General features: G+C 46.8%; 1 protein-coding gene across 5 annotated transcripts; it reads left to right on the forward strand.

The window, feature by feature from the left end:
* Positions 1 to 251: 251 nt before the first annotated feature.
* tkfc (triokinase/FMN cyclase) lies at positions 252 to 27,658 on the forward strand. Of its 5 annotated transcripts, none has more exons than XM_031815874.1 (16): positions 252 to 5,171; positions 8,423 to 8,612; positions 8,943 to 9,235; positions 9,415 to 9,493; positions 9,605 to 9,694; positions 10,167 to 10,201; positions 10,445 to 10,529; positions 11,667 to 11,756; positions 11,924 to 12,040; positions 12,599 to 12,712; positions 14,050 to 14,187; positions 17,729 to 17,835; positions 17,981 to 18,084; positions 18,280 to 18,313; positions 18,977 to 19,069; positions 26,943 to 27,658. In XM_031815874.1, exons 1-16 carry the CDS (start codon positions 5,166 to 5,168, stop codon positions 27,099 to 27,101), a joined length of 1,734 nt encoding a protein of 577 aa, XP_031671734.1. In that variant the 5' UTR covers positions 252 to 5,165; the 3' UTR covers positions 27,102 to 27,658. The 5 variants fall into 5 exon arrangements, with proteins under 5 accessions (XP_031671734.1, XP_031671736.1, XP_031671733.1 ...); XM_031815873.1 differs by lacking the exon at positions 252 to 5,171 and adding an exon at positions 7,516 to 7,897; XM_031815876.1 differs by lacking the exon at positions 8,423 to 8,612.

Raw genomic sequence — 27,658 nt, forward strand, 5'->3', positions numbered from 1 at the left:
AGACAACGATAAACACCTGCCTCTGATTGAGAACCACTCCAGACAGCCATAGACTTTGCTAGATAACCCCTCTAGCTACAATCCCAATACATACACACCAAAACCCCAAGACAAAACACACCACAATACAAAAACCCCATGCCACACCCTGGCCTGACCCAATACATGAAGATAAACACAAAATACTTAGACCAGGGCGTGACAATCATTTCATTGAGGATGCCAACAACACCACAGGCCTTTCTGGGTTGGAAGGTTTGTATGTTGTCCTGTAGTTCATTCAAGGTAATTGGAGAATCCAGTGGGTTCTGGAATCCAGTTTGTTCTGGAATTCAGTGGGTTCTGGAATCCAGTTTGTTCTGGAATCCAGTTTGTTCTGGAATTCAGTGGGTTCTGGAATCCAGTTTGGTCTGGAATCCAGTTTGTTCTGGAATCCAGTTTGTTCTGGAATTCAGTGGGTTCTGGAATCCAGTTTGTTCTGGAATCCAGTGGGTTCTGGAATCCAGTTTGTTCTGGAATCCAGTGGGTTCTGGTCGTCTTTAATAGTAGATTCTAAGATTTGTATTTGATCATGTAAATGTTTTTGCTGTTTGTTGTTTGTTGTTTGTTATAGAGACAAAAAGATTGGAGAAGTGGTTTACCCAGACATCTCCATTTTGGATAGATCATTCTTCGTGTTTGTCACGCCCTGGTCGAAGTATTATTGTGTTTGTCTATATTTATTTGGTCAGGCCGGGGTGTGACATGGGTTTATTGTGGTGTGTTTTGTCTTGGGGTTTTGTTAGTTATTGGGTGTGTGGCTTAGTGGAGGTATCTAGCAAAGTCTATGGCTGTCTGGAGTGGTTCTCAATCAGAGGCAGGTGTTTATCGTTGTCTCTGATTGGGAACCATATTTAGGCAGCCATATTCTTTGAGTGTTTTGTGGGTGATTGTTCCTGGCTCTGGGTTTTCACCAGATGGGACTGTTTCTGGGTTTTCACCAGGTGGGACTGTTTCTGGGTTTTCACCAGGTGGGACTGTTTCTGGGTTTTCACCAGGTGGGACTGTTTCTGGGTTTTCACCAGGTGGGGTTTCTGGGTTTTCACCAGGTGGGACTGTTTCTGGGTTTTCACCAGGTGGGACTGTTTCTGGGTTTTCACCAGGTGGGACTGTTTCTGGGTTTTCACCAGGTGGGACTGTTTCTGGGTTTTCACCAGGTGGGACTGTTTCTGAGTTTTCACCAGATGGGACTGTTTCTGAGTTTTCACCAGATGGGACTGTTTCTGAGTTTTCACCAGGTGGGACTGTTTCTGGGTTTTCACCAGGTGGGACTGTTTCTGGGTTTTCACCAGGTGGGACTGTTTCTGGGTTTTCACCAGGTGGGACTGTTTCTGGGTTTTCACCAGGTGGGACTGTTTCTGGGTTTTCACCAGGTGGGACTGTTTCTGGGTTTTCACCAGGTGGGACTGTTTCTGGGTTTTCACCAGGTGGGACTGTTTCTGGGTTTTCACCAGGTGGGACTGTTTCTGGGTTTTCACCAGGTGGGACTTTTTTTTCCTTCATTAAATCAACATGAACAACGCTGCATTTTGGTCCGACTCTCCTTCAACTAAAGAGAACTTAGTGTTAAGTGTTTTCCAATTTTCCCAGAAGTGGTTAGTCTATGGATTCTTCAATTACATTGAGCTGATTTCTGACGTGCTGTTTCTTTTTCCGTAGTGTATTTCTGTATTGTTTTAGTTATTCACCATAGTGAAGGTGTCAACTCAGGTTTTCTGAGTCTCTGTTTTTGTTGAACAGGTTTCTCAATTTCTTTCTTAGGTATGTCTGCTTAAATTTTGATTTAGATAGGGAAGCTGAGAGGTCAAATACACTGTTTAGGTTTCCTACTGCACTCTGTGTGCAATAATAGTGTTTAACATAATTGTTTTGAATGACTCTCACCTCTGTAAACCACACATATAGATACTTGTAAGGTCCCTCAGTAAAGCAGTGACCAGGGAGGTTTTCCAAAGCCTCGCAAAAGGGCACCGATTGGTAGTAAAAAACAATTAAAAGCAGACATTGACTATCCCTTTGAGCATAGTGAAGCTATTCATTACACTTTGGATGGTGTATCAATACACCCAGTCACTACAAATATACAGGCATCCTTCCTAACTCAGTTGCCGGAGAGGAAAGAAACTGCGCAGGGATTTCACCATGAGGCTAATTGTGACATTTTAATAAACTTTTTTTTTTTTTTATCATCTTGGTCGAACGAAGGAAGTCTGTTTCTTTCGACCAATCGATTGTTTAATAAAAATGTTTAAACACAATACGTGTTTCAATAAAATATATATGAATTTGTGTCTTATCTCAATCATTGTCATGTAGTTAATCTAAATTATTTCTAAATGGAAAGGATACAAACTTAAAGTATCTTCTATTGCTGTTGCCAACTATGTAAAAATATCCTACATAAAGCCAACAAATGAAAACATTGCAGGTAGAAAATATCCTGATAAAAAAAAAAAAAATATCAATCACATTGGCAACATGTCTGTAACGAACTTGAAACATTCTATAAAACGATTGACTTGGATCCGGGCTGAAGCTTGAAATACCAAACTTGCAACATTGTATACAATATTAGTGGTCCTCAGAGTTGTCTCCACCAGTGAGCTCCGGACAGACACAGCAGTAAAACATTTTTTATTTAAGAAAGTCAGTTAAGAACAAATTCTTATTTACAATGACGGCCTACCCCGGATAACGTTGGGCAAAATTGTGAGCCACTCTTTGGGACTCTCAATCACGGCCGGATGTGATTCAGTCTGGATTCGAACCAGGGACTGTAGTGACGCGTCTCTTGCACTGAGATGCGTCCATGTGTGTGTGTTAACTATTTAACTGTACTAGAATGCTTAAAAAGGTCGCTAAAATGGTAAATATCGGTATCGGTTCTTTGGCAAGGAAATAATCGGAATTGGACAAAAATGTCATATCGATGCATCACTAGTTATCGTGAATCGCCCATGAATTTGAAGAAATTGAGATATGACCAAGGACAAGATATGATACTCCTAAAGAATGCATGAAGTGCAAAGCCTTCAGGAAATGACCATGACCAATCACCTAGCAGCATATAATTCCCAGAGGAAGTGCAATCACACGGGCAATTCAAACGGAATTACGCTTTGACTCAGTTTTTTCACTTTAAAATGTATGCCAATTTTTTTTTAAATAACATTGATTTCAAAGTTTAACAAACCATACAACTATGCACAATGACAAGTCCAGTCAAATATTTGACAAAAAAATGAATTTAGTAGAAGATGCAAACTTTGTTAATGGAATTACGATAAAAATCAGTTTTTTTACGAGACCACGTTTTCAAAACTATATATAAAAAAGTACAGAGAAGAAAAGCCGCTCCTTGCATCACCTAAAAAAACAACGCAGATCCTTTGAGTTTCCTCCTTACTTGCCCACGTTCCCTTTCCATACCTAGTGTTTGGTTGCCATCTCATTGCAATAAAGGATTTATGCAAAACAAAAAGTGTGTGAGATAACTTGTATGATGTCCACATGTCCATATTCTGACCAATCCAATAGTGCACTAAACGAACCTAAAGTTACATGTTATAGTCCAAGGACCGTAAATGTGTTGTTTAATTCAAAGGAGAATTTGCTCTGGAGTGTCTCAAAACACCATCCAAACGTAAATCAATGATCAATTTCGGTGATGGTTCTGGAAACATGAACCCCTCTGTCATATATCGCATAATAATTTCACAAATACAAAATACACACTTACGGTACACTGTTCAGATCGAGCGTCGGGGCTCTTTAATTAACAAAACTACTACACAGAAGACGCCTTTGTCCAATTAATCTTATGTGTAATGGAATTGACAGCCATGATCAGTGGCTAATTCTGATAAACATCACTCTCTCCTATCGTCCATGACTCTTGGATTATCGGATTCAAGCGAGGTAGTGGCAACGTTCCCTTCCTTTTACACGTTCATTGAAATGCTGCGCTGCTCAATATGTTTGGTGACACTTCCGCTTTCACTCCCTGTTTCTGTAAACAGTCCATGTTTTACTTTGACCTCGGTCCGTGGCAGATGTGCGTGGTCGTGATGGGAAGTTCGGCTCTTTTTACGGACTCGGATCTTTTCGACTCGTTCGGTCAAAATAAGGAATCGTTCGACTCTCCCGAGGTTCTGAGCCGGAGGAGCGTGTAGGACAGGTTATCAGTCCTGCTGTAGGCTGGGAGTCATTGCGCAACGTTTCCTCTTAGCAGGTCAAAACGAACGACTAAAATTAACGAGTGGCGATTAATGACTCTCGAGTCAGTAAAGAGAGTCGTTGAAATAGAATGAATCGTTTTCGAAATGCACATCGGGGAGTGTGGTGACATAGAGGTGTCACCGTTTGTCTTTACTGTATCAGTTATCCTGTCAGAGCTGCAGAATCCACTGCGCTGTTTCCGGCGCCACGTTTATGGCCATGTCGCATCAGTATGTAGGAGGGCATGGGACAGATGTGTGTAATGTCGGGTTAGTTGGAATGGGTATTTTATATGTCCCTTTTTCCCATTTTGTATCACAAAGTATAATAGTTTTATATTATGGTCCAGTTGAGGGCGATAATGCGACTTATTGGATGCCATCCGCAGGTTAAACCCCACCGAAGAAGAACTGCGCATCACCAGCGCAGATATTTCACCGGATGTATAAATGTGAAGCATCCGTTTGGGGTTTCCACGGTAGTGAGAGGAAGCCCAGTGTCCGGCAGTGGGAGAAGATGAAACGATATGGATTTTGGCCTACATTTTGCACATTTTATCATCGATGAAACATTTGATATCAATACCATGTTCTGTTCCAAAAAACTAGAATATGTTACGAACAGAGTGGAATACGTTTTGTACATTTTACCCGTTGCTAAAGTTTTAAAAAATAGTGTTGTTTAGAAGGAGTGCAAAGAGTAGGCGTTCCCTAACCGAAATATGCAAATATATGTGCTAGAACGCGCCAATAGAATCGCTCTGGATCGGGCTTGGCTCTGCCCACAATGACTAATTTGTTCCTGTTTGAAAGGAAAGGCTGTGATCTATCTTGGTCTAGTTATACATATCTGTGTCACTGGCGTGAGGTTCAACGTGCAAAGCGTCAGAAGAAAACAACAGCAGCAGCATGAAGGTAAGATAACTGCAAGAAAACAATGAAATAAACATCTCTAAACCCAATTAAAACGTACACATTAACGGCCTGTTTCAATGCAAAGTCACGGAATGCTGTAAATACATTGTCTTGGGATGCTTTTGAACAGAGTAGCCTGCAGAATGGTGAGCCCTTCGTGATTGCATGGCAGACACAGGTTCAAGCCAAGGAACAGAGTCCATTTATTGCCATTAGTGCAAAAGGACAAATGTAGCTAACGAGAGGCTTAGGCCTTCGATCTTTGGCCTCTTGTTTTGTACAGTATTACATGATCTGGGTCAGTGTTGGGCAATTGTGAGTCAGTCTTGTTGTCTCTGCTCAGGGTCAGTGTGTAGTCTGCTACAGGGTCAGGGTTGTAGTGACGCGTCAGTCTGTACTGAGATGGTCCATGTGGTGTGTGTTACATTTAACTGTACTAGAATGCTTAAAAAGGTCGGTAAAATGGTAAATCGGTAGGTTCTCTAGCAAGGAAATAATCGGAATTGGACAAAATGTCATATCGATGCATCACTAGTTATCGTGAATGGCCCTGCTTTGGAGAAATTGGATATGACCAAGGACAAGATAGGACACTCTAAAGAATGCATGACAAGTGCAAAGCCTTCAGGAACCTGACCATGACCAATCACCGCAGCATATAATCCCAGGGAAGTGCAATCACACGGGCAATTCAAACGGAATTACGCTTTGACTCAGTTTTTTCACTTTAAAATGTATGCCAATTTTTTTTAAATAACATTGATTTCAAAGTTTAACAAACCATACAACTATGCACAATGACAAGTCCAGTCAAATATTTGACAAAAAAATGAATTTAGTAGAAGATGCAAACTTTGTTAATGGAATTACGATAAAAATCAGTTTTTTTACGAGACCACGTTTTCAAAACTATATATAAAAAGTACAGAGAAGAAAAGCCGCTCCTTGCATCACCTAAAAAAACAACGCAGATCCTTTGAGTTTCCTCCTTACTTGCCCACGTTCCCTTTCCATACCTAGTGTTTGGTTGCCATCTCATTGCAATAAAGGATTTATGCAAAACAAAAAGTGTGTGAGATAACTTGTATGATGCTCCAATGTCCATATTCTGACCAATCCAATAGTGCACTAAACGAACCTAAAGTTACATGTTATAGTCCAAGGACCGTAAATGTGTTGTTTAATTCAAAGGAGAATTTGCTCTGGAGTGTCTCAAAACACCATCCAAACGTAAATCAATGATCAATTTCGGTGATGGTTCTGGAAACATGAACCCCTCTGTCATATATCGCATAATAATTTCACAAATACAAACTACACAATTACGGTACACTGTTCAGATCGAGCGTCGGGGCTCTTTAATTACAAAACTACTACACAGAAGACGCCTTTGTCCAATTATCTATGTGTAATGGAATTGACAGCCATGATCAGTGGCTAATTCTGATAAACATCACTCTCTCCTACTCGTCCATGACTCTTGGATTATCGGATTCAAGCGAGGTCGGTAGTTTTGGCAACGTTCCCTTCCTTTTACACGTTCATGAAATGCTGCGCTGCTCAATATGTTTGGTGACACTTCCGCTTTCACTCCCTGTTTCTGCTAAACAGTCCATGTTTTACCTTTGACCTCGGTCCGTGGCAGATGTGAGTGGTCGTGATGGGAAGTTCGGTCTTTTTTACGGACTCGGATCTTTTCGACTCGTTCGGTCAAAATAAGGAATCGTTCGACTTCTCCGCAGGTTCTGAGCCGGAGGAGCGTGTAGGACAGGTTATCAGTCCTGCTGTAGGCTGGGAGTCATTGCGCAACGTTTCCTCTTAGCAGGTCAAAACGAACGACTAAAATTAACGAGTGGCGATAATGACTCTCGAGTCAGTAAAGAGAGTCGTTGAAATAGAATGAATCGTTTTCGAAATGCACATCGGGGAGTGTGGTGACATAGAGGTGTCACCGTTTGTCTTTACTGTATCAGTTATCCTGTCAGAGCTGCAGAATCCACTGCGCTGTTTCCGGCGCCACGTTTATGGCCATGTCGCATCAGTATGTAGGAGGGCATGGGACAGATGTGTGTAATGTCGGGTTAGTGGAAGGGTATTTTATATGTCCCTTTTTCCCATTTTGTATCACAAAGTATAATAGTTTTATATTATGGTCCAGTTGAGGGCGATAATGCGACTTATTGGATGCCATCCGCAGGTTAAACCCCACCTGAAGAAGAACTGCGCATCACCAGCGCAGATATTTCACCGGATGTATAAATGTGAAGCATCCGTTTGGGGTTTCCACGGTAGTGAGAGGAAAGCCCAGTGTCCTGGCAGTGGGAAGAAGATGAAACGATATGGATTTGGCCTACATTTTGCACATTTTATCATCGATGAAACATTTGATATCAATACCATGTTCTGTTCCAAAAAACTAGAATATGGTTACGAACAGAGTGGAATACGTTTTTGTACATTTTACCCGTTGCTAAAGTTTTAAAAAATAGTGTTGTTTAGAAGGAGTGCAAAGAGTAGGCGTTCCCTAACCGAAATATGCAAATATATGTGCTAGAACGCGCCAATAGAATCGCTCTGGATCGGGCTTGGCTCTGCCCACAATGACTAATTGTTCCTGTTTGAAAGGAAAGGCTGTGATCTATCTGGTCTAGTTATACATATCTGTGTCACTGGCGTGAGGTTCAACGTGCAAAGCGTCAGAAGAAAACAACAGCAGCAGCATGAAGGTAAGATAACTGCAAGAAAACAATGAAATAAACATCTCTAAACCCAATTAAAACGTACACATTAACGGCCTGTTTCAATGCAAAGTCACGGAATGCTGTAAATACATTGTCTTGGGATGCTTTTGAACAGAGTAGCCTGCAGAATGGTGAGCCCTTCGTGATTGCATGGCAGACACAGGTTCAAGCCAAGGAACAGAGTCCATTTATTGCCATTAGTGCAAAAGGACAAATGTAGCTAACGAGAGGCTTAGGCCTTCGATCTTTGGCCTCTGTTTTGTACAGTATTACATGATCTGGGTCAGTGTTGTTGTCTGCTACAGGGTCAGTGTTGTAGTCTGCTACAGGGTCAGTGTTGTAGTCTGCTACAGGGTCAGTGTTGTAGTCTGCTACAGGGTCAGTGTTGTAGTCTGCTACAGGGTCAGTGTTGTAGTCTGCTACAGGGTCAGTGTACCATGTAGCCTAGCCTCTGTAGGTCTATATATCAGATGGTTACAGGCATTGGGCCTTATGTCTCTCCTCTCCCAGCCCCAACAGAAGTTATTAAACTCGGTAGACCGCTGTGTAGACGAGGCCCTGGAAGGCATTGTCTCTAGCTCTGGATATCTCTCTCTGCTGAGGGGCCACAGGGTGGTGGTCAGGGCTGATCTGGAGGCCCTTAAGGGCCGGGTGGCCCTGCTGTCTGGAGGGGGGTCTGGACATGAGCCAGCACACGCAGGTAGGACACTCGTTTACCTGTATAGACACATTCAGACACCAACGTTGTAAATCCAAGGGAAGCCCTGACTGGGAACCTGAGTCCAGCGACTGTCAACCCAACCGTTCTTGATGAGGTCTCTAGGTGTTGGTGTGTATGCACACACACAGTCCCTCTCTACTGAGGGGCCACAGAGTGGTGGTCAGGGCTGGCCTGGAGGTCCTCAGGGGACGAGTGGCCCTGCTCTCTAGAGGGGGGCCTGGGCATGAGCCAACACAGACAAGTACTCTCTGTCTCTGATCTCCCACCCCCCTCTCCCCCTCTCTCTCTCTCTCCCTCTCTCCCCCCCAGGGTACATAGGTAGCGGTATGCTATCAGCAGCGGTTGCAGGTGGTGTCTTTGCCTCCCCTCCCCCGGCCAGTGTTCTAGCGGCCATTTTGTGTCTACGTGACGCGGGGGTGTCGGGAGTTCTACTCATCGTTAAGAACTACACCGGAGACCGCCTCAACTTCGGCCTCGCTGCGGAACAGGCCCGTAACCGCGGCGTCGCAGTCGAAATGGTGATTGTCGCCGACGACTGTGCTTTTGATCAACCCAGTAAGGCTGGGAGGAGGGGCCTGTGTGGGACGGTGTTCGTTCACAAGGTAATGGATAATGCATCAGTGTTTCTCTTTTTGACCATGTTATAAATGACAGAAGTATAGCGTTTTTATGTTTAGATATATAGAATTTTAAACACACTTTAACCCCGATCATCTAGGACTGTTTTGATGTTAACACGTCGTATGAAAGAAAGTCATTGATCTCTTTTCCTCTTGCTCAGCTTGCTGGGGCTCTGGCTGAAGAAGGTTGTCCATTGGACGAGATTGTCTCCAAGGTGACAGAGGCAGTGAAGGGCATTGGTGAGATCTACACACACTCACAACCTTTTCAGCCAGTCTGCTTTTCTCTTATCTGTATCTGTCAGTTTATACTCCTCTAGTATTCTCAGAGATCGTATGTTTCTACTGTAGGTACTCTGGGGGTCAGCTTGTCTCCCTGCAGTGTTCCAGGCTGTCTGCCTTCCTTTGACCTGCCTGCTGGAGAGATGGAGCTGGGACTGGGTGAGAGAGGGGGAGGGAGGGAGGGAGCTGGGACTGGGTGAGAGAGGGGGAGGGAGGGAGGGAGCTGGGACTGGGTGAGAGAGGGAGGGAGCTGGGACTGGGTGAGAGAGGGAGGGAGCTGGGACTGGGTGAGGGGGGGGGAGCTGGGACTAGGTGAGGGAGGGGGGGGGGCTGGGACTGGGTGAGGGAGGGAGGGAGCTGGGACTAGGTGAGGGAGGGGGGGGGGGGGGGCTGGGACTGGGTGAGAGGGGGGGAGCTGGGACTGGGTGAGGGGGGGGGGGCTGGGACTGGGTGAGGGAGGGAGGGAGGGAGCTGGGACTAGGTGAGGGAGGGGGGGGGGGGGGCTGGGACTGGGTGAGAGGGGGGGAGCTGGGACTGGGTGAGGGGGGGGGGGCTGGGACTGGGTATCGATAACTTCTATGGGGGGAGAAAGAGCAGTTAGTAATTTAGATCATGTTGTTTTTCTCTTCAGGTATCCATGGTGAGCCTGGCATTAAGAGGTCGAAGGTCAGTGTAATAATGTAGGCAGTGTGTTCCAAATGGCACTCAATCTGGTTAAAGGTAGTGCACTGTTTTATTCAACCTTTATTCAACCTTTATACAACCTTTATTTAACCCTTATTTAACTAGGGCAACTCAGTTTAGAACGTATTCTTATTTACAATGACGGCCAAACCCGGGTGACGCTGCCCTATCGGTGTGCCGTATTTAATGAGACGTTGTTGGTTTGCCATGATGGATCTCTTTTAGGTGACCTCGGCGGATGAGGTGGTGAAGACCATGGTAGACCATATGACCAACCCTGCCAGCCAATCACATCTGTCGCTGAAGTCAGGTACAAGGACCACGCATTTAATCAGTGCAAAGTTCAACCGTGTCCCCCCCTCCTCCTTTAAACCGTGTCCCCCCCTCCTCCTCCTTTAAACCGTGCCCCCCCTCCTCCTCCTTTAAACCGTGCCCCCCCTCCTCCTCCTTTAAACCGTGTCCCCCCCCTCCTCCTTTAAACCGTGTCCCCCCCCTCCTCCTCCTTTAAACCGTGTCCCCCCCTCCTCCTTTAAACCGTGTGTCCCCCCCCTCCTCCTTTAAACCGTGTCCCCCCCCTCCTTTAAACCGTGTCCCCCCCCTCCTCCTTTAAACCGTGTCCCCCCCCTCCTCCTTTAAACCGTGTCCCCCCCCTCCTCCTTTAAACCGTGTCCCCCCCTCCTCCTTTAAACCGTGTCCCCCCCCTCCTCCTTTAAACCGTGTCCCCCCTCCTCCTCCTTTTTAAACCGTGTCCCCCTCCTCCTCCTTAAACCGTGTCCCCCTCCTCCTCCTTTTAAACCGTGTCCCCCCTCCTCCTCCTTTAAAACCTGTCCCCCCTCCTCCTTTAAACCGTGTCCCCCCCCCTCCTCCTTTAAACAGTGTCCCCCCCTTCCTCCTTTAAACCGTGTCCCCCCTCCTCCTCCTTTAAACCGTGTCCCCCCTCCTCCTCCTTTAAAACCGTGTCCCCCCTCCTCCTCCTTTAAACCGTGTCCCCCCTCCTCCTCCTTTAAACCGTGTCGTCCCCCCTCCTTTAAAACCGTGTCCCCCCTCCTCCTCCTTTAAACCGTGTCCCCCCTCCTCCTTTAAACCGTGTCGTCCCTCCTCCTCCTTTAAACCGTGTCCCCCCTCCTCCTTTAAACCGTGTCGTCCCCCCTCCTCCTTCCTTTAAACCGTGTCGTCCCCCCCTCCTCCTTCCTTTAAACCGTGTCGTCCCCCCTCCTCCTTCCTTTAAACCGTGTCGTCCCCCCTCCTCCTTCTTTTAAACCGTGTCCCCCTCCTCCTACCTCGTCCTCCTAACCGTGTCCCGCCCCTCCTACCTCGTCCTCCTAACTGTGTCCCCCCCTCCTCCTCTTTTAAACCGTGTCCCCCCCCCCCTCCTCCTTTTAAACCGTCCCCCCCCCAACTCCTACCTCGTCCTCCTAACCGTGTCCCGTCTCTCTCTCTGGTAAAGGTGACAGTGTGGTTCTGTGTGTCAACAACCTTGGAGCTCTGTCTTGTCTAGAGATATCTGTTGTTACTAGATCTGCTATACGCTACCTGGGTAAGACTCATGGCTCATTGCCTAACTGTTATCGTGAATAACAATGTATAATGTTGCTTTATGAACAGCTAATTGTTAACCTCGTTATTCAGGTTACCTTGTTTACATTCTCTGTGGAATCTCTTTTTTTAAATTTATTTGTTTGTTTGTTGTTGCCATGGTTACAGAGGGTCGTGGGGTGCAGGTTGCCCGGGTGATGTCGGGGTCATTTATGACATCACTGGAAATGGCGGGAGTGTCTCTGTCAATGATGAGAGCAGACCAGGAGATACTCCGACTGTTTGGTGAGAACACAGTCACCTGGTTGAGAACACAGTCACCTGGTTGAGAACACAGTCACCTGGTTGAGAACACAGTCACCTGGTTGAGAACAGTCACTCCCGATAACACACACAAACCTATCACCATGTAACACTGGCTTGTCGTTTCTCTCCCTCCCTCCCCATCTCTCTCTCTCTCTCTCCCTCCCTCCCCATCTCTCCCTCCCTCCCCATCTCTCCCTCCCTCCCCATCTCTCCCTCCCTCCCATCTCCCTCCCCATCTCTCCCTCCCTCCCATCTCCCTCCCCATCTCTCCCTCCCTCCCCATCTCTCTCTCCCTCCCTCCCCATCTCCCTCCCCATCTCTCCCTCCCTCCCCATCTCTCTCTCCCTCCCTCCCCATCTCCCTCCCCATCTCTCCCTCCCTCCCATCTCCCTCCCCATCTCTCCCTCCCTCCCATCTCCCTCCCCATCTCTCCCTCCCTCCCCATCTCTCCCTCCCTCCCATCTCTCTCTCCATCTCACTCCCTCCCTGCCCATCTCTCCCTCCCCATCTCTCTCCCTCCCTCCATCTCTCTCTCAGATGCCAAGACCACAGCCTCTGCCTGGCCCAACCTCAGTACTGTGTGTATCAGTGGGACGAGTTACATTCTGGACCCTCCAGCGAAAGACATGCAAGAGACCTCTCACACAGAAGGTACGGTTAGGACAACACTCACCTGACACAGAAGGTACGGTTAGGACAACACTCACCTGACACCTCACACAGAAGGTACGGTTAGGACAACATTCACCTGACACCTCACACAGAAGGTACGGTTAGGACAACACTCACCTGACACCTCACACAGAAGGTACGGTTAGGACAACATTCACCTGACACCTCACACAGAAGGTACGGTTAGGACAACACTCACCTGACACCTCACACAGAAGGTACGGTTAGGACAACACTCACCTGACACCTCACACAGAAGGTACGGTTAGGACAACATTCACCTGACACCTCACACAGAAGGTACGGTTAGGACAACACTCACCTGACACAGAAGGTACGGTTAGGACAACACTCACCTGACACCTCACACAGAAGGTACGGTTAGGACAACATTCACCTGACACCTCACACAGAAGGTACGGTTAGGACAACACTCACCTGACACCTCACACAGAAGGTACGGTTAGGACAACATTCACCTGACACCTCACACAGAAGGTACGGTTAGGACAACACTCACCTGACACCTCACACAGAAGGTACGGTTAGGACAACACTCACCTGACACCTCACACAGAAGGTACGGTTAGGACAACACTCACCTGACACCTCACACAGAAGGTACGGTTAGGACAACACTCACCTGACACCTCACACAGAAGGTACGGTTAGGACAACACTCACCTGACACCTCACACAGAAGGTACGGTTAGGACAACACTCACCTGACACCTCACACAGAAGGTACGGTTAGGACAACACTCACCTGACACCTCACACAGAAGGTACGGTTAGGACAACACTCACCTGACACCTCACACAGAAGGTACGGTTAGGACAACACTCACCTGACACCTCACACAGAAGGTACGGTTAGGACAACACTCACCTGACACCTCACACAGAAGGTACGGTTAGGACAACACTCACCTGACAGCTCACACAGAAGGTACGGTTAGGACAACACTCACCTGACACCTCACACAGAAGGTACGGTTAGGACAACACTCACAACAGTCTTGATGAGGCCCTGCAGGATACCTGGGTCTAGCTCAGTGGGTCAACAGTCTTGATGAGGCCCTGCAGGGTACCTGGGTCTAGCTCAGTGGGTCAACAGTCTTGATGCCCTGCAGGGTACCTGGGTCTAGCTCAGTGGGTCAACAGTCTTGATGCCCTGCACGATACCTGGGTTCCAATCCAGGCAGTCATATTGTTCCCTCACTTTTTTTTTAAAACATCATTTTTGATCTTTTGAACACACACACACACACACACACACACACACAGCTGTAAATGAATATCTTTCTGCGTGTCAGGTCCTCTCAGTGATGTGATGCGGAAGGCTCTAGAAGCGGTGTGCTTTTCCCTTCTTCAACGCCAAGAGGAACTAAACTCACTGGACAGGGCATCCGGGGACGGAGATTGCGGGAACACTCATGCCCAAGCTGCGAAAGGTGAAGACATTAATTGTGTACTTGTAGATACACTATGCAACATTTATGAACAGTATTCAGTTGAGTTTATTTTATTTTTACAGGGACAGGGCACATTAATCAACGTTTCAGTAAAAGTGCCGGTTTTAGCCAGCCGGCTAATTTTAAACCTCAGTCCCTGGGCAGGTTATTAAAAACAATTACAATATAGACAATCATTGATCAGTGAGCACACGCAGAGCAACATAGGACAAGCAAGACGTAGCATACAGACAGAGCAACATAGGACAAGCAAGACGTAGCATACAGACAGAGCAACATAGAAGAAAAAGCAACAGTGTTTCCACACCTCACAAGCTACAGACAACATGGAGAGTGGCAACACACAGCTAGGGACCATGTTCACAAATCTGATTGACCTTCAGCCATGTCTTCATGCATTTTGTAAAAGTGTGATATGTGGTGCAGTTATGTGTGTCTGATGGCAGTGTATTCCAGACATGGGAAGCTCTCACAGAAAATGCAGATTTACTAAAGGTGCTTTTCCTTAGGGGAACTATACAGTCACCTCTCATGGCAGACCTTGTGGATCTGCTGCCATATGTCTGGGTTTTCTGTTTAACAAAAGTACAGAGTGGAGGGGGAGGAGCCAGGCCATTTATAGGATCTTGAATACAAGACATGCGTCAGTGTATTGCACAATATTTTCCCAACACAGGAGCTCATGCTTTCTAAGGATGTGACAATGATGATGCTATTGGGCTTCATATCAAGCACTTTGAGAGCCTGTTTGACACATAGACATCTGGCTCAGTAGCATCAGATACCACCTGGAGCTTCTCCCCTGACACACAGACACATAGACACATATACATCTGGCTCAGTAGCATCAGATACCACCTGGAGCTTCTCCGCTGACATATAGACATCTGGCTCAGTAGCATCAGATACCACCTGGAGCTTCTCCCCTGACACACAGACACATAGACACACCGACATCTGGCTCAGTAGCATCAGATACCACCTGGAGCTTCTCCCCTGACACACAGACATCTGGCTCAGTAGCATCAGATACCACCTGGAGCTTCTCCCCTGACACACAGACACACAGACATCTGGCTCAGTAGCATCAGATACCACCTGGAGCTTCTCCCCTGACACATAGACACACAGACATCTGGCTCAGTAGCATCAGATACCACCTGGAGCTTCTCCGCTGACATATAGACATCTGGCTCAGTAGCATCAGATACCACCTGGAGCTTCTCCGCTGACATATAGACATCTGGCTCAGTAGCATCAGATACCACCTGGAGCTTCTCCGCTGACATATAGACATCTGGCTCAGTAGCATCAGATACCACCTGGAGCTTCTCCCCTGACACATAGACACATAGACACATAGACATCTGGTTCAGTAGCATCAGATACCAGGTGGAGCTTCTCCCCTGACACACAGACACATAGACATCTGGCTCAGTAGCATCAGATACCACCTGGAGGTTCTCCCCTGACACATAGAAACATAGACATCTGGTTCAGAGGCATCACATTGAGATGCAAACACGTGTCACTGAGTCACTTTGTAACCTGGACCATTACAGTAGTGAGTCACTATGTAACCTGGACCGTTACAGTAGTGAGTCACTATGTAACCTGGACCGTTACAGTAGTGAGTCACTATGTAACCTGGACCGTTACAGTGGTGAGTCACTGAGTCACTTTGTAACCTGGACCCTTACAGTAGTGAGTCACTGAGTCACTTTGTACCCTGGACCATTACAGTAGTGAGTCACTATGTAACCTGGACCCTTACAGTAGTGAGTCACTATGTAACCTGGACCGTTACAGTAGTGAGTCACTATGTGACCTGGACCGTTACAGCAGTGAGTCACTATGTGACCTGGACCGTTACAGCAGTGAGTCACTATGTGACCTGGACCGTTACAGCAGTGAGTCACTATGTGACCTGGACCGTTACAGCAGAGCAGTGAGTCACTATGTGACCTGGACCGTTACAGCAGAGCAGTGAGTCACTATGTGACCTGGACCGTTACAGCAGAGCAGTGAGTCACTATGTGACCTGGACCGTTACAGCAGAGCAGTGAGTCACTATGTGACCTGGACCGTTACAGCAGAGCAGTGAGTCACTATGTGACCTGGACCGTTACAGCAGAGCAGTGAGTCACTATGTGACCTGGACCGTTACAGCAGAGCAGTGAGTCACTATGTGACCTGGACCGTTACAGCAGAGCAGTGAGTCACTATGTGACCTGGACCGTTACAGCAGAGCAGTGAGTCACTATGTGACCTGGACCGTTACAGCAGAGCAGTGAGTCACTATGTGACCTGGACCGTTACAGCAGTGAGTCACTATGTAACCTGGACCGTTACAGTACTGAGTCACTATGTGACCTGGACCGTTACAGCAGAGTAGTGAGTCACTATGTGACCTGGACCGTTACAGCAGAGCAGTGAGTCACTATGTGACCTGGACCGTTACAGCAGAGCAGTGAGTCACTATGTGACCTGGACCGTTACAGCAGAGCAGTGAGTCACTATGTGACCTGGACCGTTACAGCAGAGCAGTGAGTCACTATGTGACCTGGACCGTTACAGCAGAGCAGTGAGTCACTATGTGACCTGGACCGTTACAGCAGAGCAGTGAGTCACTATGTGACCTGGACCGTTACAGCAGAGCAGTGAGTCACTATGTGACCTGGACCGTTACAGCAGAGCAGTGAGTCACTATGTGACCTGGACCGTTACAGTAGTGAGTCACTATGTAACCTGGACCGTTACAGCAGTGAGTCACTATGTAACCTGGACCGTTACAGCAGTGAGTCACTATGTGACCTGGACCGTTACAGTAGTGAGTCACTATGTGACCTGGACCGTTACAGCAGTGAGTCACTATGTGACCTGGACCGTTACAGTAGTGAGTCACTATGTGACCTGGACCGTTACAGTAGTGAGTCACTATGTGACCTGGACCGTTACAGTAGTGAGTCACTATGTGACCTGGACCGTTACAGTAGTGAGTCACTATGTGACCTGGACCGTTACAGTAGTGAGTCACTATGTAACCTGGACCGTTACAGTACTGAGTTCTGGTGCAGCTTGTTGTTTGCTCTTTGTACATATATCACTGTATCATCTGAACTACAGACCCAGTACAGACAGAAGGCAGATCATTAATGTACAGGCTGAACAGGAGGGGCCCCAGTATTGACCCTTGGGGTACACCCACATCATAGCTAAGAATGGGCGACAGCTCATTGCTCACTCTGACACACTGAGTTCTGCCTTCAATGTATGACTTCATCCATCTCAAGGCATCAGGGGAAAAGTTGAACTTGGACAGTTTTGTGATGAGAATCTCATGGTTAACAGTATCAAAAGCCTTCCTTAGGTCCAGAAACACAGCCCCAACAACGCCCCCTTTGTCCATCTTGGACTTCACATTTTCCAGAAGAAAGCAGTTGGCCCCTTCAGGAGCGGTCAGTGATTTGCTAGGATATTTTCTATGTTTAATCCCCACCCCCTTCTCTCTGTCTCTCAGCCATTCAGGAGTGGCTTCCGAGTCACATTGTTCCTGGGTGCCCGGGGCAACTACTGTCCACTCTCGCCGGATTGGTGCAGGAGAGAATGGGCGGGTCTTCAGGAGCGGTCAGTGATGATACATTTGCATATTTTCATAATTAGGTTTTGTTGTCAGTTTTTCATTTGAAATATGTGACATGACTCTGTTTCTCCTCTCTCTGTCTGTCTCTCTCTCTCTGTCTCACACACACACACACACACACACCTCCAGTTATACAGTTTGTTCCTGACAGCAGCTGCTGCTCTTCTGAAGGACCGCAGCGACCCCGCAGCCTGGGCCAACGCTATGCATGCTGGGACAGACGCTATGAGATGGTGTGTGTGGATGTTCTTGTCATTTCAATACACTTCTGTAATTGAATTATAAATAAAAATAAATAATAATACACACATTTTATAAAGCTTTTTTTAAGTCGCTTGAATTTGCACAAAAAATATATATATTATATATTTATTTAAATGTATATATTTAAACATATCTATTCTAAAGCAGGTTTGTCTGTCTGACAGGTATGGAGGAGCTGATCCTGGAGACAGGACTATGGTAATGGGAACTAAGGGAGTTTTCAGTTATCTTTAAAGTAAACTCTGGGGATAAAAACATTGAAGCAAAATATCTTGGTTATCTTTGTAATTCATACTGGCCTTTGAATAAGGACTCAACTCTTTTGCCAGTCCACTTCACCTATTTTGTGTCTTTCGGATGGGACGTTAAACGGGTGTCCTGACTCTCTGAGGTCATTAAAGATCCAATGGCACTTATCGTAAGAGTAGGGGTGTTAACCCCGGTGTCCTGGCTAAATTCCCAATCTGGCCCTCAAACCATCACGGTCACCTAATAATCCCCAGTTTACAATTGGCTCATTCATCCCCCTCCTCTCCCCTGTAACTATTCCCCAGGCTGTTGCTGTAAATGAGAATATGTTCTCTGTCAACTTACCTGGTAAAATAATGGATAAATAATGTCAGGGGAAACAGTGGGAGGGGTTATGTCTAGTGGGAGGGGTTATGTCTAGTGGGAGGGGTTATGTCTAGTGGGAGGGGTTATGTCTAGTGGGAGGGGTTATGTCTAGTGGGAGGGGTTATGTCTAGTGGGAGGGGTTATGTCTAGTGGGAGGGGTTATGGTAAATAGAAGAGGGGGGATATGCTGCTATTTAACTGTATGATCGGGCTTATTTTTGTAAAAGTATCAACTCTCTTGTCCAGTTGGATGCTCTGTGTCCAGCAGTGGAGGAACTGAGGAGACTAACAACTTCGCCACCTGGTGGTCACATGGCCATTCTGCAGGCTGCTGTGGAGGTACAGTACACTTCACCTTAAATCTAACTCTTCAATTCCACCATGTTGCGTAGACAACCTGGCGTACTGCAGGATTTTATTCCAACTAGGCGCCACACCTGACGAACCGAGCTAATTGATCAATTCGGTGATTGCCTAAATTCAACACACCTGGGGCCTAAATGTATCGATCATGCGTAGGCACAGATCTGAGTACCATACTTAGGCTCATTACCATGCAAAGTGCGAAATGGATCAATATTAACGTTGGCTTGAGAGTGTGTGTACATGTACACAGTGCCAAGTGAATTTTTGAGAGTAATAATTAAATTAGTAAGTAAAAATTAGTTATATTTTATTGTAGTTCCATTGGGACTTCATGCAGAAAAGTACAGCAAATTGGTCTCCTGAGTGGCGCAGCGGTCTAAGGCACTGCATCGCAATGCTTGAGGCGTCACTACAGACCCAAGTTCGATCCCAGGCTGTGCCACAGCCGGGCCATGACCGGGAAAACCATGAGGCGGCGCACAATTGGCCCAGCGTCGTCCGGGTTAGGGGAGGGTTTGGCCCAGCGTCGTCCGGGTTAGGGGAGGGTTTGGCCCAGCGTCGTCCGGGTTAGGGGAGGGTTTGGCCCAGCGTCGTCCGGGTTAGGGGAGGGTTTGGCCCAGCGTCGTCCGGGTTAGGGGAGGGTGTGGCCCAGCGTCGTCCGGGTTAGGGGAGGGTTTGGCCCAGCGTCGTCCGTGTTAGGGGAGGGTTTGGCCCAGCGTCGTCCGGGTTAGGGGAGGGTTTGGCCCAGCGTCGTCCGGGTTAGGGGAGGGTTTGGCCCAGCGTCGTCCGGGTTAGGGGAGGGTTTGGCCCAGCGTCGTCCGGGTTAGGGGAGGGTTTGGCCCAGCGTCGTCCGGGTTAGGGGAGGGTTTGGCCCAGCGTCGTCCGGGTTAGGGGAGGGTTTGGCCCAGCGTCGTCCGGGTTAGGGGAGGGTTTCGGCCGCCCGGGATTTCCTTGTCACATCGCGCTCTAGCGACTCCTTGTGGTGGACCGGGCGCCTGCAAGCTGACACCGTCACCAGCTAAAATGTGTTTCCTCCTACACTTTGTTGCGGCTAGCTTCCGGGTCACGCAGCAGCAGTACGGCTTCAAAATGCTACAGTAAATACTACAGCTCTACTGTTGACCAGGACCCATAGAGCTCTACTGTTGACCAGGACCCATAGAGCTCTACTGTTGACCAGGACCCATAGAGCTCTACTGTTGACCAGGACCCATAGAGCTCTACTGTTGACCAGGACCCATAGAGCTCTACTGTTGACCAGGACCCATAGAGCTCTACTGTTGACCAGGACCCATAGAGCTCTACTGTTGACCAGGCCCATAGAGCTCTACTGTTGACCAGGGCCCATAGAGCTCTACTGTTGACCAGGCCCATAGAGCTCTACTGTTGACCAGGCCCATAGAGCTCTACTGTTGACCAGGACCCATAGAGCTCTACTGTTGACCAGGACCCATAGAGCTCTACTGTTGACCAGGACCCATAGAGCTCTACTGTTGACCAGGACCCATAGAGCTCTACTGTTGACCAGGACCCATAGAGCTCTACTGTTGACCAGGACCCATAGAGCTCTACTGTTGACCAGGACCCATAGAGCTCTACTGTTGACCAGGGCCCATAGAGCTCTACTGTTGACCAGGACCCATAGAGCTCTACTGTTGACCAGGACCCATAGAGCTCTACTGTTGACCAGGGCCCATAGAGCTCTACTGTTGACCAGGACCCATAGAGCTCTACTGTTGACCAGGGTCCATAGAGCTCTACTGTTGACCAGGGCCCATAGAGCTCTACTGTTGACCAGGGCCCATAGAGCTCTACTGTTGACCAGGGCCCATAGAGCTCTACTGTTGACCAGGACCCATAGAGCTCTACTGTTGACCAGGACCCATAGAGCTCTACTGTTGACCAGGACCCATAGAGCTCTACTGTTGACCAGGACCCATAGAGCTCTACTGTTGACCAGGACCCATAGAGCTCTACTGTTGACCAGGACCCATAGAGCTCTACTGTTGACCAGGACCCATAGAGCTCTACTTCCGGGTCACGCAGCAGTACGGCTTCGCTGGGTAAAATGGCTAAAAGCACAAAACAACGACAAAGTAAATTGTTAAATTTCGAGGCGGCGTGTGTGAAAGGTAAACCATTGTGTAAGACTATATAAAATACTGAGATGATAGTAAATCCAAGATGGCTGACCTGCTCTGTTGGAAGATTTGAAACACTGCATTTAGCACACTGTGTTTTTAGAGACTGGTGTGTCTTTAAATTTTTTTTTTTACAGAAAGTACAGATTGGCTCATCAAATATCGTTTTCCAAGGTAAAGATTTAAGACCCACGTTAACAAACGTTAATTCCCGCAACCTGCGTTTTTGGCAACGGACACTTGCCGATCGGCATCTCACGGCCCCTCGATGAGCCAATGTTTCGGGTTGCAATCATCAGCTAAACGAACAGTAACAAGTAGTTTCGCACAACCGGTTGAAGTCCAGAGGGCTTTCTTTGCCGTGATGTCATCAATGGGTTCCCAAATACCAACAGAGCAGTAGACAGCCCCCACATTGCCATAAAAGCACCATCCCAAAACGATTTATTCTACACTGAACAAAAAATATAAGCGCAACATGTAAAGTGTTGGTCCCGTGTTTCATGCTGAAATAAAAGATCCCAGAAATATTTCAGATATTTCACAAAAAGCGCATTTCTCTCAAATGTTGTTCACAACTTTGTTGTTCACATCGCCAAGATTATCCATCCACCTGACAGGTGTGGCATATCAAGAAGCTGATTAAACAGCGTGATCATTACACAGGTGCACCTTGTACTGGGGACAATAAAAGGCCACTCTAAAATGTACATTTCTGTCACACAACGCCACAGATGTCTCAAGTTTTGAGGGAGCATGCGATTGGCATGCTGACTGCAGGAATGTCCACCAGAGCTGTTTCTAGAGAATCGAATGTTCATTTCTTGACCATATGCCACCTCTGTCATTTTAGAGGATTTGGCACTACTTCCAACCACAGGCCACGTGTACGGCGATGTGTGGGCAAGTGGTTTGCTGATGTCAATGTTGTGGACAGTGTCCCATGGTGACTGTGGGGTTATGGTATGGGCAGGCATAAGCTACAAACACAATTGCATTTTATCAATGGCAATTTGAATGCACAGAAATCCTGTGATGAGATCCTGAGACCCATTTTATTATTTTATTTATTATTTTTATTATTATTATTAGTTATTATTATTATCTGTGACCAGCATATTTGTATTCCCAGTCATGTGAAAATCCGTAGATTAGGGCCTAATTTATTTAAATTGACTGATTTTCCTCATATGACTCATATTTGCCACTGAGGGGATTTGGCGTAGGTGTGTTTTGGGTAAAAGTTAATTGCATTGGTTTTGGAACCGGGTCTGCCTTCCTGGTGTGAGCCAAGTGCACCGTGCAAAGCCCACAGCGAAGTCTGCTCAAAACAAATTGTGACGTAATTAAACACTTGGACTAATTAGTAGGATTCTATCACATGCGAAAGTGATTGCTTTTGATAAAAACCCTTTATATGCCTTCCCAATGACAACTGGTTTAAAAATGTGGACATTTTATTTGATGGAAAAGAGGTGTATGTTTCCGGACGATTCACTATGCTGCCTTGTTGACAACGTGACTCGACTGGCGCAGATTACTGTTCCATTTGAGACGGGGCTCCTCCCTCACCGCGTTTCCCCGGTCACGTCACAGGCCATAGACCGGAGCACCGGAGTTCAGATGAATAGAACTCCCCCAGTAGTTGAATATCCACTGTTCAAATAACCAGTATTATGAACCGAGGGGCTGTTGGCCACTGATTGGTTAGGTCAGTACAGTAATATCTCACAGGACGGTTTCTATTGGTTAGGTCAGTACAGTAATATCTCACAGGACGGTTTCTATTGGTTAGGTCAGTACAGTATTATGAACCGAGGGGCTGCACAGTAAAATGCCTCCCTAAAGCAGGCAGCACATTAGTGCCTTGTTGCAAACAGGAAGCAGGTTTTGGAATATTTTGTATTATCTACAAATCAAATCAAATCAAATTTATTTATATAGCCCTTCGTACATCAGCTGATATCTCAAAGTGCTGTACAGAAACCCAGCCTAAAACCCCAAACAGCAAGCAATGCAGGTGTAGAAGCACGGTGGCTAGGAAAAACTCCCTAGAAAGGCCAATACCTAGGAAGAAACCTAGAGAGGAACCAGGCTATGTGGGGTGGCCAGTCCTCTTCTGGCTGTGCCGGGTGGAGATTATAACAGAACATGGCCAAGATGTTCAAATGTTCATAAATGACCAGCATGGTCGAATAATAATAAGGCAGAACAGTTGAAACTGGAGCAGCAGCACAGTCAGGTGGAAGTTGAAACTGGAGCAGCAGCATGGCCAGGTGGACTGGGGACAGCAAGGAGTCATCATGTCAGGTAAGTCCTGGGGCATGGTCCTAGGGCTCAGGTCAGTTGAAACTGGAACAGCAGCATGGCCAGGTGGACTGGGGACAGCAAGGAGTCATCATGTCAGGTAGTCCTGGGGCATGGTCCTAGGGCTCAGGTCCTCCGAGAGAGAGAAAGAAAGAGAGAAGGAGAGAATTAGAGAACGCACACTTAGATTCACACAGGGCACCGAATAGGACAGGAGAAGTACTCCAGATATAACAAACTGACCCCAGCCCCCCGACACATAAACTACTGCAGCATAAATACTGGAGGCTGAGACAGGAGGGGTCAGGAGACACTGTGGCCCCATCCGAGGACACCCCCGGACAGGGCCAAACAGGAAGGATATAACCCCACCCACTTTGCCAAAGCACAGCCCCCACACCACTAGAGGGATATCTTCAACCACCAACTTACCATCCTGAGACAAGGCTGAGTATAGCCCACAAAGATCTCCGCCACGGCACAACCCAAGGGGGGGGCGCCAACCCAGACAGGATGACCACAACAGTGAATCAACCCACTCAGGTGACGCACCCCCTCCAGGGACGGCATGAGAGAGCCCCAGCAAGCCAGTGACTCAGCCCCTGTAATAGGGTTAGAGGCAGAGAATCCCAGTGGAAAGAGGGGAACCGGCCAGGCAGAGACAGCAAGGGCGGTTCGTTGCTCCAGAGCCTTTCCGTTCACCTTCCCACTCCTGGGCCAGACTACACTCAATCATATGACCCACTGAAGAGATGAGTCTTCAGTAAAGACTTAAAGGTTGAGACCGAGTTTGCGTCTCTGACATGGGTAGGCAGACCGTTCCATAAAAATGGAGCTCTATAGGAGAAAGCCCTGCCTCCAGCTGTTTGCTTAGAAATTCTAGGGACAATTAGGAGGCCTGCGTCTTGTGACCGTAGCGTACGTGTAGGTATGTACGGCAGGACCAAATCAGAGAGATAGGTAGGAGCAAGCCCATGTAATGCTTTGTAGGTTAGCAGTAAAACCTTGAAATCAGCCCTTGCTTTGACAGGAAGCCAGTGTAGAGAGGCTAGCACTGGAGTAATATGATCAAATTTTTTGGTTCTAGTCAGGATTCTAGCAGCCGTATTTAGCACTAACTGAAGTTTATTTAGTGCTTTATCCGGGTAGCCGGAAAATAGAGCATTGCAGTAGTCTAACCTAGAAGTGACAAAAGCATGGATAAATTTTTCTGCATCATTTTTGGACAGAAAGTTTCTGATTTTTGCAATGTTACGTAGATGGAAAAAAGCTGTCCTCGAAATGGTCTTGATATGTTCTTCAAAAGAGAGATCAGGGTCCAGAGTAACGCCGAGGTCCTTCACAGTTTTATTTGAGACGACTGTACAACCATTAAGACTAATTGTCAGATTCAACAGAAGATCTCTTTGTTTCTTGGGACCTAGAACAAGCATCTCTGTTTTGTCCGAGTTTAATAGTAGAAAGTTTGCAGCCATCCACTTCCTTATGTCTGAAACACATGCTTCTAGCGAGGGCAATTTTGGGGCTTCACCATGTTTCATTGAAATGTACAGCTGTGTGTCATCCGCATAGCAGTGAAAGTTTACAGGCTTCCTTCTTTTCCCTCTGTCATTTAGGTTAGGGTTGTGGAGTAACTACAATGTTGTTGATCCATCCTCAGTTTTCTCCTATCACATCTATTAAACTATGTAACTGTTATAAAGTCACCATTGGCCTCAAGGTGAAATCCCTGAGCAGTTTCCTTCCTCTCCGGCAACTGAGTTAAGGAGGACGCCTGTATCTTTGTAGTGACTGGGTGTATTGATACACCATCCAAAGCCTAATGAATGACTTCATCATGATCAAATAAATATTCAATGTCTTCGTTAAACATTTTACCCATCTTCCAATGAGTGCCCTTCTTTGAGAGGCATTGGAAAATCTCCCTGTTCTTTGTGGTTGAATCTGTGTTTTGAAAATCACTGCTCGACTGATTGTGACTTGTTAAGCACATTTTTACTCCTGAACCTATTTAAGGCTTGATGCACCTCCTATTCCATATCTGACACCTGCACCTCCTATTCCATATCTGACACCTGCACCTCCTATTCCATATCTGACACCTGCACCTCCTATTCCATATCTGACACCTGCACCTCCTATTCCATATCTGACACCTGCACCTCCTATTCCATATCTGACACCTGCACCTCCTATTCCATATCTGACACCTGCACCTCCTATTCCATATCTGACACCTGCACCTCCTATTCTATATCTGACACCTGCACCTCCTATTCCATATCTGACACCTGCACCTCCTATTCCATATCTGACACCTGCACCTCCTATTCCATATCTGACACCTGCACCTCCTATTCCATATCCGACACCTGCACCTCCTATTCCATATCTGACACCTGCACCTCCTATTCCATATCTGACACCTGCACCTCCTATTCCATATCTGACACCTGCACCTCCTATTCTATATCTGACACCTGCACCTCCTATTCTATATCTGACACCTGCACCTCCTATTCCATATCTGACACCTGCACCTCCTATTCCATATCTGACACCTGCACCTCCTATTCCATATCTGACACCTGCACCTCCTATTCCATATCTGACACCTGCACCTCCTATTCCATATCTGACACCTGCACCTCCTATTCCATATCTGACACCTGCACCTCCTATTCCATATCTGACACCTGCACCTCCTATTCCATATCTGACACCTGCACCTCCTATTCCATATCTGACACCTGCATCTCCTATTCCATATCTGACACCTGCACCTCCTATTCCATATCTGACACCTGCACCTCCTATTCCATATCTGACACCTGCACCTCCTATTCCATATCTGACACCTGCACCTCCTATTCCATATCTGACACCTGCACCTCCTATTCCATATCTGACACCTGCACCTCCTATTCAGTTTGTTTTTCTTATCTTTTTGGTTGTGCCGTTGTTGTACGACGTTGTGTATATTCCCCACAGGATGTAAAGGATTTTGACCGTATCGTTAGTTAGGGGTGTTGCGAGTAGCCAAGGTCGAGCACTGAGACCGAACAATTGGTATTTATCTCCCATCGGCATATATCTCCCATCGGCATTTATCTCGTACTCGTGTGCGTATGATGCTTGTAGGATTGTTTTATAAATCATCATTTTTCTACGTTTACGAACACTCAATTCCATTCATAAGTAGTATTTTACAATAGTTTCTATGTGATATTGATAAATATGAGGGCCAGTGGCCCTCCAGAACCAGGGTTATCTACCCCCTGATGTAAATCTTTATTTTTTTTCTCAGTTCTTTCAGATCAGCAATCACTGAAAAGGACGGGGTTTGTGTTTAATATCCTGTCACACTTCTCTTTCTGTCTCTTTCTCTCGCTCTCTAGAAAGCTGAACTGGGGGCGGAGTCTACCCGTGACCTCACAGCCAGGGCGGGGAGAGCCAGCTACATCGCCACAGTACACGTGACCCTTCCTGACCCTGGTGCCGTGGCGATAGCTGCCATCTTGAGAGCAGTGTTCGAAGCCCTGGGAGGACAGAAGTGATGACGGAGGGCCGGACGGACGTTGTTGTTGTCATCATTACAGCTGTTATACATGGTGATCTGTTTGAAAATGTGATATTATATGATAATGTGAAAAGCAAGATATGGTGCCGTCAAATTATATTATCCATGACGTAGAATCATGAATCTGACAATGGATGATGTCATAATGTAAATCTGATAACTATGGCGTCTTAACCAGTGAATCATAGCAATGAGGAGTCTTATAACCAGTGAATAATAGCAATGAGGAGTCTTATAACCAGTGAATCATAGCAATGAGGAATGAAATGGCAAGCGACGCTGTTAGTGAGTCTAAAGTGTTGCCCAGCAACAGCCCCAAAACATCACTGCTCTAGAGGAGATCTGCATGGAGGAATGGGCCAAAATACCAGCAACAGTGTGTGAAAACCTTGTGAAGACTTACAGAAAACGTTTGACCTCTGTCATTGCCAACAAAGGGTATATAACAAAGTATTGAGAAACTTTTGTTATTGACCAAATATTTATTTTTCACCATAATTTGCAAATTAATTAATAAAAAATCGTACAATGTGG

This window comes from Oncorhynchus kisutch, unplaced genomic scaffold, assembly GCF_002021735.2.
Source record: "Oncorhynchus kisutch isolate 150728-3 unplaced genomic scaffold, Okis_V2 scaffold663, whole genome shotgun sequence".
NCBI lineage: Eukaryota > Metazoa > Chordata > Actinopteri > Salmoniformes > Salmonidae > Oncorhynchus > Oncorhynchus kisutch.

Bases quoted from the DNA above. Each gene is read 5' to 3' on its own strand.
- tkfc (XM_031815872.1), top strand. From the start codon at position 8,186: ATGATCTGGGTCAGTGTTGTTGTCTGCTACAGGGTCAGTGTTGTAGTC. The intron at 10,202-10,444 runs GTCAGTGTAATA...GATCTCTTTTAG, and splicing joins CTGGCATTAAGAGGTCGAAG to GTGACCTCGGCGGATGAGGT. The intron at 19,070-26,942 runs GTACAGTACACT...CTCGCTCTCTAG, and splicing joins TTCTGCAGGCTGCTGTGGAG to AAAGCTGAACTGGGGGCGGA.